At 46.0% G+C, this 11,725-nt stretch overlaps 1 protein-coding gene across 2 annotated transcripts in view; it reads right to left on the bottom strand.

Moving 5' to 3' along the window:
• pfkmb (phosphofructokinase, muscle b) overlaps positions 1–6,496 on the bottom strand; it is a 15,972-nt gene extending 9,476 nt beyond the window's left edge. Inside the window, exons 1-10 of one of the 2 annotated variants that reach the window (XM_054785238.1) lie at positions 6,243–6,496; positions 3,736–3,809; positions 2,483–2,560; positions 2,092–2,281; positions 1,866–2,031; positions 997–1,041; positions 757–865; positions 587–682; positions 423–515; positions 198–323 (exon numbers count right to left, since the gene is read on the bottom strand). In XM_054785238.1, the coding sequence (XP_054641213.1) occupies positions 198–323; positions 423–515; positions 587–682; positions 757–865; positions 997–1,041; positions 1,866–2,031; positions 2,092–2,281; positions 2,483–2,560; positions 3,736–3,809; positions 6,243–6,327 (1,062 nt within the window). In that variant the 5' untranslated portion in view covers positions 6,328–6,496. The remainder of the gene's footprint in view (positions 1–197; positions 324–422; positions 516–586; positions 683–756; positions 866–996; positions 1,042–1,865; positions 2,032–2,091; positions 2,282–2,482; positions 2,561–3,735; positions 3,810–6,242) is intronic. The other variant, XM_054785239.1, reaches the window with a different exon arrangement.
• Between the last annotated feature and the right edge of the window lie 5,229 nt (positions 6,497–11,725).

The raw sequence follows: 11,725 nt of genomic DNA, 5'->3' as shown, positions 1-11,725 counted from the left end.
TGGACCTCATATATTGAGCTACATTTGATTGCTTTTACCATCTTTTAAATCGTTCCCCAAACATCCTTCAGTTTCCTCTGTGGAAAAAGTTTGGACACCCCTGCTGTTGGCTAGGAATTAGGAAATGAAGAAGCGTCACGGAATGTGTTGGGCTTCGGAGGTTCCAGTGCGTGTGTGGTGCACGCTGGTTTACTTACGACTTGCACGCACTCCATCAGAGGCAATCTGACAGCCATGTTCCCCGACAGGGTGACCACACACGCGGGGGTGTCGGGTGTGGCCTCCAACAGGGCCATCACTGCCTGCATACCCATCCTGCTGGCCTGAGTCAACACAGAGCACACAAACTATGGGATGACCTTGCAAATACACAACATGTATAGTTAGTATACGTATAGTGCATGTAAGGAGGGAGGGGGTACCAGGATTCTGTCAAAGGCCGAGGGGGTTCCGCCTCTCTGCACGTGACCCAAGATGGTGGTACGGGTGTCGAAGCCAAGCCGTTTTGTAATCAACTGAGCAGAAATGTGTCAAATCAGCACTGGTGTGACTGACACGCAAAAGCAAATATTATTGTTCTTCTGACCTGTCTGATGTACTCGCAGCTGATTGGTTTGCCACTGAGGTCACAGGCTCCTTCTGCAACTATGATGATGTGCAGACGGTTGCCAAGTTGTCTTTGCTAGGCGGGGCGTGAAGAAAACAAATGAGATCCACAAGCAGCAATTGGTCATTTATAGACGGGATGCTTTTTACCTGAGTGAGTCGTCTGCACAGATGGTCCTCCCAGTCCTCCTCTGGGGGCATCTCTGGAATGAACACCCAGTCAGCAGCACATGCCAGAGCCGTCACCAACGCCAGGTAACTGGAAGTCACAGTTCCATGAGCAGCTTCAAAGCATGAAGAAAAACCCTCTTTGTGTTTCTTTACGGGGTTTCAACTACACTGAACTACACTGAAGACGTTATGTTCACCTCACACACATGCTGGACTCACCCACAATGCCTGCCCATTACCTCCAGGATGAACGTCCTCTGGTGACTGCATGGAAACATCCATGAACAATGTATCCTGTACAATAGCTCACATCTCACATGCAAACCAGTCTCTGATCCACAATGTCACAGTGCATGTTTTCAATGAACCATAGCTCCCCTGTACCGGCAGCATTCATGCATCCCCAGACCATGATGCCACCAGCACTGAGGGAGCGTATCTTCACAATGTCACAGTACATGTTGGAATTCATGTTTTTCCTCAAAGAACCGCAGCTCCCCTGTATTGGCAGCACTCATGCATCCCCAGACCATGACGCCGCCGCCACCGAGGGAGAAGATCTTCACAATGTCACAGTACATGTTGGAATTCATGTTTTTCCTCAATGAACCGCAGCTCCCCTGTGCCGGCAGCACTCATGCATCCCCAGACCATGATGCCACCACCACCAAGGCAGTGGATCTTCAAATCTTCTGGATGCCACAGTACATGTTGGAATTCATTCTTTCCTCCAAGAACCGCAGATGTCTAGTGCCGGCAGCACTCATGCATTCCCAGACCATGACGCCACCAACACCAAGGGAGCGGATCTTCACAATGTCACAGTACATGTTGGAATTCACGTTTTCCCTCAAAGAACCGCTGATGTCTAGTGCCAGCAGCACTCCTGCATCCCCAGACCATGACACGACTACCATGATGCTTGCCTGTTAGCAATTGTCTTGCTCCAATAACGTCTGTGTGTTGACTGATTTTCAGAGGTTAGTAAATGGAATCTGAGCTGTGCACTGACTACTTTAAAGTTGACTTTCTGTACGGTAGTATTGCCCATGCGAAGCTACGCAGTAATAAAAATGGTACAGGCGTACCTCTGCGCTGTGGTGGCGATGGCGTCCACGATCTCGATGATGCGATGCAAGGCAGAGTCGGTGCCGATGGTCATGTCGGTGCCACAGAAGTCGTTGTCAATGGAGCCCACCATGCCCACAATATTCAGGTGGGACGACTGCTTTGCTTCACTTGTGCTGATTTTACCTGAGCACAGATGAAATGATGACCGGTCATCCCAGTAACGAGCTTACGCTTTCATCTCACCAGCTTTGACCAAGTCTGCCAACAGCTGACTCCACTCAGTTCGGAACTGGTTGGCACCGGTCAGACTGCCATCACCTCCAATCACACACAGGTTGGTGATGCCCAGCTTGACCAGGTTATACGCCGCCTTGGTACGGCCTTCCTTGGCGCGGAAGTCCTGGCAGCGGGCACTCCCAATCACGGTTCCACCCTGAGGAACATCTCACAGTCAAAGGAGCCATCACAGAAGGATCATCATGCTCTGTTGACATTTCAATGCCCATTTGACCTCCAGGATGGCACCACAGAGGCTAAGCATTGCAAACACTCTCCACAAGGTTAGACGGGGGCTGATGTCATACTAAAATAGTGCTTCGATAAGGAGTGCGTTTAAGAATGGGATTCTACTCACCAGCTGCAGCATCATTGATACACTTTCCCATGTGGCAGGGCGGATGTTGTCTCCGCCATCCACCAAGCCCTGGTAACCCTGCCAATCAACAAAACCACAACACTCTCACATCTTCTTGGACAACACAAGCTGTGGGCGACATGTCCACCAACGGAGCTGCTCTAGTCTGCAGCCTTTTCGAGGTGCTCATGGTCCTTCCATGGCATGTTTACACTCTGTTCGCTACTTATTGTCATGGTCGTCTCGTTCCTGAGCCACCACCTTATCGTGGTGGAGGAGCTTGCGTTTCCCAGAGTTTGGTTCACATTGCAAACGGCAATAAGTCCGACTCGTTTCCAGTGAGGGTTGGACTTTGTCTTTGTCACCCATTCTGTTCGTTACTTTTATGGAGAATGTTTGGGTGCACGGATAAACTCAGAGTAGAAGCGCTGCTCCTCCGCATTGAGAGGAGCCAGATGAGGTGGCTCGGGCATCTGGGCAGGATGCCTCCTTGGGGAGGGGTTCAGGGCACGTCCGATGGCCTCGGGGAAGACCCGCGACACATTGGAGAGACTACGCCCCTCATCTTACGCAATTTGATCATTTCTTCACCTTCTCTGTTTAACAAACTGACAATAAACTTATGTGGTTACCTTTTCTTTCAAAATAAAAAATTGTGTTTGTGTCCTAATTTTTTTAGAATTAGACGGCATGAAGGGAAACAAAAAAACAACAAAAAAAACTGTTACAGGTCAAAATAAAGTCAACAAGTCAAAACAAATCTACAGTAAATGAAAATAAAAATAAATAAATAATAATTAAAATAAAAAATAAAATAAAATAAAATACATTTACATTTACATTAATAAGTAAAACATAAATGAATAAATAAAAAATGAATACATGGACTTTAAATGGAATTGAAATAAATGAATAATAACATAAATAAGAGATTAAAAATGTAAAATAAATAAGAAGGGAAAGAATAAAAGAGAAGAAAAGAATGATAACATATAAAAGAAAGTAATTCATTAAAAAAAACAAAGTACATGAAAATAAAAAAGAAACATGAATAAGCAGAAAATGAAAATTTGAAATCATGACAGATGCACAGCAGCTTAAAAAAATAAAGAAAAACAATTCCTACAAGCAGCTAAGGTCAATTACGGCAAAGCAAAGGCTTTTTAGCCCAAGAAAGGACACACTTCCAAGATTTGGTTGATATTTTTTGGCAGAATGAGAAGTAAAAAGAAGAAAATGAAAGTTTGAATTACCTCGTGGACAAAATAGACTTTGGCTCCGGTGTAAAGTCCCACTCGAACCGTGGCCCTCACGGCTGCATTCATGCCTGCACACACACACACACACGCACACGCACACACACACACACACACACACACACAGCCTGCATTATTAGCATTCATTTACTGCTAATGATAAAATCATTTCAAGCATATACTGCATACAATATCTTTGTAAAATGATCAAATTGTCCATATAACAAATAAGACGAAGAGCAGACGGTGCAGGACATCTTGTCCTTCCTGGGGGGTGACTTAAAGGACAAGATGTGGATAGATTGACTCTGCAGGTGCCAAGAGAATGTGCCCTTACGTAGCAAACAAGAAAAGAAAAGAACGGCATCGGCCGCTCCTTTTACTCCCCAGCTTCCATAACACATGGCACAGAGGTCACCGTTCTAGAAATAGCCTGCTAAATAGATCCTGTGTCTCAGAGCCCTGGAAATCTAAGTCCCAAATGGAGTTTTAAGCCAAGGGCCCAACTGCTCCGGGCTCGCTATGGCTGGTCTGAGAGAAAAACCAAAGCGAGGGTGCGCGTGTGACGTGCTGACTGGCTGCAGAGGTTCTTTGTCCCGTAAACAAACTCTATGCACAAGACAAGCTTACGCATCTTCATGCGCCTGGACACGCACAAAATATCTGAACGTGCAACAACGCACGACAACGCACGTTCAGATATTTAGTACGTGTCCAGATCTTACTCCTTCCTGGTCACCACCACTACCTTCTCCACTACTCCTTCTCTTTGGTGAAAACATCACATCTACGCTCAACTTTCTTAAAACCTGCAGCGAGGTGAACCGCTGGCTGCTTGACAGCAAACGGAAGCACGGTTGTGGTGCTAGCCTGACCGCCAGGCTAAAGGCCAGACCGTGACTCTGACTCCATCTCTTCTACCCATCATCGTTATCATTCATTAGGAGGGGTGTCACCAGACCAGACCATACACCACAGTGTGTCTACGAGGATGAGACAAGATTTTAATATTACCAACAACATTTCTACTATGTTACACTCTTCTGCACTCTGGTTAGGGCTAGGTTAGGGCTAGGTTAGGGCTAGGTTAGGGCTAGGTTAGGGCTAAGTTAGGGCTAGGTTAGGGCTAGAGTTAGGGCTAGCGCTAGGTTAGGGCTAGGTTAGGGCTAGGGCTAGGTTAGGGCTGGGGCTTGGTTAGGGCTAAGTTAGGGCTAGGTTAGGGCTAGAGTTAGGGCTAGCGCTAGGTTAGGGCTAGAGTTAGGGTTAGGGCTAGGTTAGGGCTAGAGTTAGGGCTAGAGTTAGGTCTAGGGCTAGGTTAGGGCTAGGTAAGGGCTAGAGTTAGGGCTAGCGCTAGGTTAGGGCTAGAGTTAGGGTTAGGGCTAGAGTTAGGTCTAGGGCTAGGTTAGGGCTAGGTAAGGGCTAGAGTTAGGGCTAGCGCTAGGTTAGGGCTAGAGTTAGGGTTAGGGCTAGAGTTAGGTCTCGGGCTAAGTTAGGGCTAGAGTTAGGGCTAGGTTAGGGCTAAGTTAGGGCTAGTAATCCTTCGTTTATGCCAGTTAATTGGTTCCAGACCCAACCGTAAGTGAATTTCCACAAAGTAAAATTCTTTCTTTATACATGGAATATTTTCAGAGTTATGGCATAAAAACTTCTAAATATGCTTTGTAACATGTTTGGAGCCCTCTAAACATGAAATAACACCCCTATAGTCACGTGTGCACTCCTATTACCCAGTAAAGTAGACATAACAAGAGAAACTAAGACTTGTGCTCGTTTGTGTTGCAATAAATATCTTCTGGATGTATGGACAGGAAGGGAAGTTGGGAGCTCAGAGTTGAGTTTGACCTGGATTATGGCCACAACAGTAGCCTGTGTTGTTGTTATTTTTACCATTATTATGTTACTTTTGTATGTTCTTTATTATTATATTGTGCCTGTTGTGAGATCATTGTTCTGGCAAGCAAGTCTGGTGCTTGTGTGTCTTACCGAACAATGACTGACACCTAGAGGCCAATGTAGAGTACTACATTCACAGTTTGAATTCCTTGTATGCGTATTTAGGCTTCATTTGGTAAGGTTAGCTTGAATGTGCATATTTTTGGAGTAATAATCGTGAATTTCTCGTGGAGATGAATAAAGTATCATCCATGATCCACAAGGACCAACCAGAGCATATATGACATTGGATGCACACATGATGAATAGTAAGGTATGAAATAAGCATCAGTGAATGCATGAATGTCTTGGAGGCACACACAAAGAAGGTCAAAGGTGAAGTCAAGTGAAAGACGAGTGGAACGTTGGCCTCACTTCATGAAACACAAGACTATCCCAAATGTTTGTATTTTGATATTAGAAAAAAGCATTTTGATACTTGGAACAACCGATATGTGCGGGAGATGCACGCTGCAGGGAAATAGCGGCTCATCCGTGCATATTACGCTACGTTGTCATGACAATAAAAGCATCTTCAACCTTTACTCCCTGACTTCACCGCCCCCACTCACCCTGGGCATCGCCACCCGAGGTCAGCACCGCAATGGCCCGGCCCTTCCCCATCTTGCTGGGGTCAACGGCAAGCGTTTCTGCCATGGTTTGGAAGGAAAAGCCCTGCTGTCCTTCTGCACAAGGAGCCTCTCGCGTGCAACTCACGAAGTCACAGCAACGTTGCACAACCACCCCCTTGACATATGATGAGGCACATGCTCATATTTAGTCTCTCTCTCTCTCACACACACACACACACACACACACACACGCACACACGCACACACGCACACACACACTGAATCAGAGGGGATGCAATCAAGTTATTTTAGATTCCCATAAATCAACCTAGCAAGATGAGTTTTATACACCTTTTGGCCACTTGAGGGCAGCAAAAACAAGCAGAAACCACTGGCGAGTCTCCTCTCGTGACAGTAAACATGACACGTGCACGAGTGATGTGCGATACCAGTGGTTTCCTGACCCATCCAACAGAGTAGATTGGCGATACTGATACCGATATTTTGTGCAATTTCACTTAATGTGTCTGGTAGATTTGAAATATAATTTCATATCATATTCATTTCACATCATAGCATAAAGAATACAAGACTTTTCATTCATGTATTTGTTGAATAATATATTCATTTCAATATTATTTGGAGACTCTAAATTGTCCAGAGGTATGAATGTGAGTGTGAATGTGGCCTGCCATTGGCTGGCCGCCAGTCCAGGGTGTACCCGCCTCTCGCCCAAAGCCAGCTGGGATAGGCTCCAGCATATCTGCAACTCTAGTGAGGACAAACGGCATAGAAGATGGATGGATTTAAACACATGAATCATTGAATAATGGATTTATGTCATAATTGATTTGAATATACAGTATGGAGGTAGCAGGGTGATTTACAGCCAAGCTACTGCAACAGATAGCAAACAGGACCAAATCACATCAAATACGTGAAAGTGGTATTTTTAACAAGAAAAATAAGTAGAACAATAAAAGCATTCAAATACTGTAGATGACAGTTAATAAGTACCATAAGAATGAAAACTTCACACATGGCTTCCTTTCAACAGACAAACATGACCTCAAATGACTGAATGAATGTATCAAAAGCATCAGTGATTTTCCAGCATAAAGAAGTGGTATCTAAAGCAAGGATATTGGAGTATCAATCATTAACACGAATAGAATCAGTGAAATGATCAAGGATGGAGGAATGAAGGGTATGATTAGGGTAGATTACAAGTGTGAAAGGAGGATACGATCGTCCACAGGGCTACAGGACGTGCGCAGCTGCCCCTCATTGGCATCATCCTTTGGCGACTGGATGGCACTCTGTCATTCTATGCCACGTGCTGTCTCCTGTGCCATCCAGTCCAGCCTGGTAACTGTTGTAGTATGTTTGGTAGCTCCGCCAGACCCTTTTGTGTTGTTTTTGGAATCCTTTTGGCTCCACTTGTTTCCTCGGCACCGTCGTCTTGTGTTCCTGAGCTGCAACAGAAGCTTTAAAGACTGTTTTGCTCACGCTTGTTTCGCCTCTGCATGCTGGGATCCAAACACGTGCATTAGATTAGCATCACACTGCATGCAGTCAGCCGTGCCATGTCCCACATGTGAGCATGAAATAAGGTTCTCCTCCCATTCTGTGTGGAAGTGGTATGTTTTGGGCTTCTTTGTCCTTCTTCCCCACTCTGTTTTAAAGCCTTTCTTAAGTTTACCAAACAGTAAAGAGATTGGAGGATAACCGGTTAGCTCGCTAGCTTGTTAATGTTTAAAGCCATGGTTGTCTCCTACGTCCTTGCAGTCATCCTGGAGCCTGTGCTTGTGGAGGTGTTGCGCAATGTGCTGGAAACAAAGAATATCATCAAGAATAATTCTGGTTCTTTTGTGTTGGTTCTTCTGTATTGGTTCTTCTGAGTTGGTTCTTGTGTGTTGGTTCTTCTGAGTTGGTTCTTCTGTGTTGGTTCTTGTGTGTTTTCTTCTGGGTTGGTTCTTCTGCGTTGGTTCTTCTATTTTGGTTCTTCTGAGTTGGTTCTTGTGTGTTGGTTCTTCTGGGTTACTTCGTCTGGGTTGCTTCTTCTGAGTTGGTTCTTCTGGCTTGGTTCCTCTGAGTTGGTTTTTGTGTGTTGGTTCTTTTGTTTTGGTTCTTGTGTGTTGGTTCTTGTGTGTTGGTTCTTCTGGGTTACTTCGTCTGGGTTGCTTCTTCTGAGTTGGTTCTTCTGGCTTGGTTCCTCTGAGTTGGTTTTTGTGTGTTGGTTCTTTTGTTTTGGTTCTTGTGTGTTGGTTCTTGTGTGTTGGTTCTTCTGGGTTACTTCGTCTGGGTTGCTTCTTCTGAGTTGGTTCTTCTGGCTTGGTTCCTCTGAGTTGGTTTTTGTGTGTTGGTTCTTCTGTGTTGGTTCTTTTGTTTTGGTTCTTGTGTGTTGGTTCTTTGTGTTCCTCTACAAGTGTGCTTAAGTTTTACGAGCACCAAAGCTGACATCAGACATTCTTCCAGACAAGGCTTGGTTACTGGTTATGTGCGATTAGTGAATGAAGTGATGGATGTGAGAGCAAATGAACGTATCAATAAGTGTCTGATGAATGAGTCCTGCTTTAATTGGCGTTAGTTAGCGTGCTAATAAGCAAGCCTTCATTATTTGTGTTTGCATGTCTGATACGACGGCCATGCCAGCACAGCTTTGATCAATGGGGCTTGGCACTGGGTGGGGGGGTGGTGGTCTGGAGGTGAAGCGGTGGGTGGGGGGGGGTGGAACCTCCCGCTGGTGCTGATGAAGACGAATGAGCTAACAAGACATGACGGAATTGCTTTTGCAAAGGGAGGGGGCAGGATGGGGGTGGGGGGTATGATGCTGTGGCGTGATGTTGTGTTGAGGGCGGCTGAAGGGGCAGCTTGATTTATCACTCCAGTGACAGATAACCGTCTGCCCCCCCACCCAAAACCCAGTCTAACTTATTCACTGTGACCCTTTGGTCTTTAATTAAAGCCCCCAGTCGCCTCCATCCTCCCGTCCATGTCCTTATTACAAAAGTCACACCAAGGTGCACCACCAGACAACATTGCACCAGCCTGGGGGCCCGGGGGACGTGGGGGGTTTGGCGAAACGCCCAAAATGTCACAAGCATGTTGATTTTACATTCCATTAGCACCTTACGCTCAGCAGAGCTGGGGGGAAATACTGAGCTGGAGGAGAGTAATGAAGCTGGGGAGCTGAAGGTCAAAGCAAGAAGGAGAGGAAAAGTGACGAAATGAAGGAGGAAAACGCGCTGATTAAGATATGTACATAATGGGGGGGTGACAAATTGAGAAGCGGTGCAATCCTCGGAGAGAGGAGGGGGGTAAAGACGTATTAAATGGATGCCTTCTGATGAATTCACAAAACACACGTCCAAGGATGGGGAGGGGGGGGGGTGCCGCTTTACCAATTAGCCAATCACAGCAAGCCTGGCTGGCTGATGACTTTAAAACAAACATACTACGTTGGTTACATGAACATTTTAGTGTCACTGACGCATGTGCATCATGCAAGCCACATCTCTGTCACGACGGCAGACGGGGCCACAACAGCACCCCCACGCAAGAGCTTTATTCTGACCTGAAGACGTCAACTGCAGTGCAACTCCACACCATATACTGCAAGCATCTCCATCCAGCCATCCATTTTCTAATGGCCATGTGCGTATCCCCAACTCACCAACACCTCTACTCCTCCTTGGAAGCACACTAACCGCAGCGAGGTCCGTTCACTGCCACTCTCTATTACGCACGTGTGTGTGCTGTGAATAAGCAGGAAGACATTGGACATTCTTATCTCTCTCTAACCCAACTCTTACTGTGGAAGTACAGTTTGCTGCTTTTAAGTATGCTGGGAAATCCCAGAAAATACATATTCAACAAAAATACAGTTCAACTTCAGCTACAGTGTGTCTTTGAACGCAACCCTAAAGAGACCAGCGTTAGGCAAACGGACACGTGCGCTATCTTTTAGTTTGATTAAAGCTTTCAGTTAATCCATACAAATATACGTATATCATCCTGTCCTGTCTTTTAGCTTTCTCTTCATAGACTTCAGGGCATACTTCATGAATAGTGGCAAATGCTGATTAATCATGAATGATTAATTCATTTGAAAATGTAATTTGATTAATCATTTGACAACCCTATAATATATATACCACATATACATCTTTATGTGTGTACAGGGATGCAAGGCTTTCTCTCCTTCACATTTCTTTGGGTCCACATTAGTGATTCTTGGCAGCAAAAAAGGGGGAGGGGGCGGCGAGGGAGGTGTTCAGCCCTCACAATTTATCACAGCAGTGCCATTTGCTAGTCTGAAATATCAGCCTATTAAAACATTCATTGAGCTGATTAAACTGCAATAAAACCTGGCAAAATTTGCAGTGACACTTTGGCAGAGTGATTTATGAGGAGGGAGGGGGGGGGCTTTGCCACGTGCTTCCCCAGTGCTGAGGATGGCCTGTTGGCTGCCTTATACCGTAGAACACAACATACATACATACAGTATAACCATATAGACATAGAGTCATTCAGAAGACCCTATGAACAGGAAAAAAAGGAGGGACCGCACCTCGCCCGGATGTGGGATACCAGGGGCAACCTGGTCTTCGGTGGCCAAATCTGGTTCTTGGGACATGGAACGTTACTTCTTTGGTGGGGAAGGAGCCCAAGCTTGTGCGAGAGCTTGAGACATTCCGACTAGACATAGTTGGACTCACCTCGACCCACATTTTGGGATCTGGAACTAAACTCCTCAGGGGCGTTGGACCTTGTTCTGCTCCAGAGTTGCTGCAGGTGAAAGGCGGTGAGCTGGTGTGGGCTTATTAATAGCCCCCCGACTCAGTGCCTTCATGTTGGAGTCACTGCTGGTGAAAGAGAGGGTCACTTCTCTACGCCTTCGGGTTGGAGCTAGGGTCCTGACTGTTATTTGTGCGTACGCGTGCGATCGGTGTCACTTATGGCGGCAAGCCCTGAACCCAACGGTGGACACCAAAGGTCGGGGCTGCCGTCAAGCTGAAGAAGGAGTCCTATCAGCACTGTTGGCTTGTGGAACTCCTGAAGCTGCTGACAGTTACAAGGAGGCCAAATGGCAGGCGGCTTTGGCACTGGTCATGGCAAAAACTCCAGTGTGGGAGGAGTTCGGTGAGGCCATGGAGCACAATTTTTGGTTCGACTAGAAGATTTTCTGGCAAACCATCTGATGCCTCAGAAAGGGTCCACACTGTTTACAATGGGGACGGAAGCCTGCTGACCTCGACTAAGAATATAGTCGGATGGTGGGAGGAATACTTTGAGGCCCTTCTCAATCCCACTGACATACCTTCCATACAGGAAGCAGAGTCTGAGGACACAAACGTGGACAGTTCCATTACCGTGGCTGAGATATCTAGGCTAGTCAAAACGGTCAGCAGGAGCAAAGCAAAGGTTTGTTTGGTTTGGTTTAGTTTATTTGAACATGAAGGTTCCAATGGAATACATCT

This window comes from Dunckerocampus dactyliophorus, chromosome 8 (genome assembly GCF_027744805.1).
Source record: "Dunckerocampus dactyliophorus isolate RoL2022-P2 chromosome 8, RoL_Ddac_1.1, whole genome shotgun sequence".
NCBI lineage: Eukaryota > Metazoa > Chordata > Actinopteri > Syngnathiformes > Syngnathidae > Dunckerocampus > Dunckerocampus dactyliophorus.
Note: the sequence above shows the minus strand (reverse complement) of the source record. Positions and strands in the feature narration are given on the sequence as shown.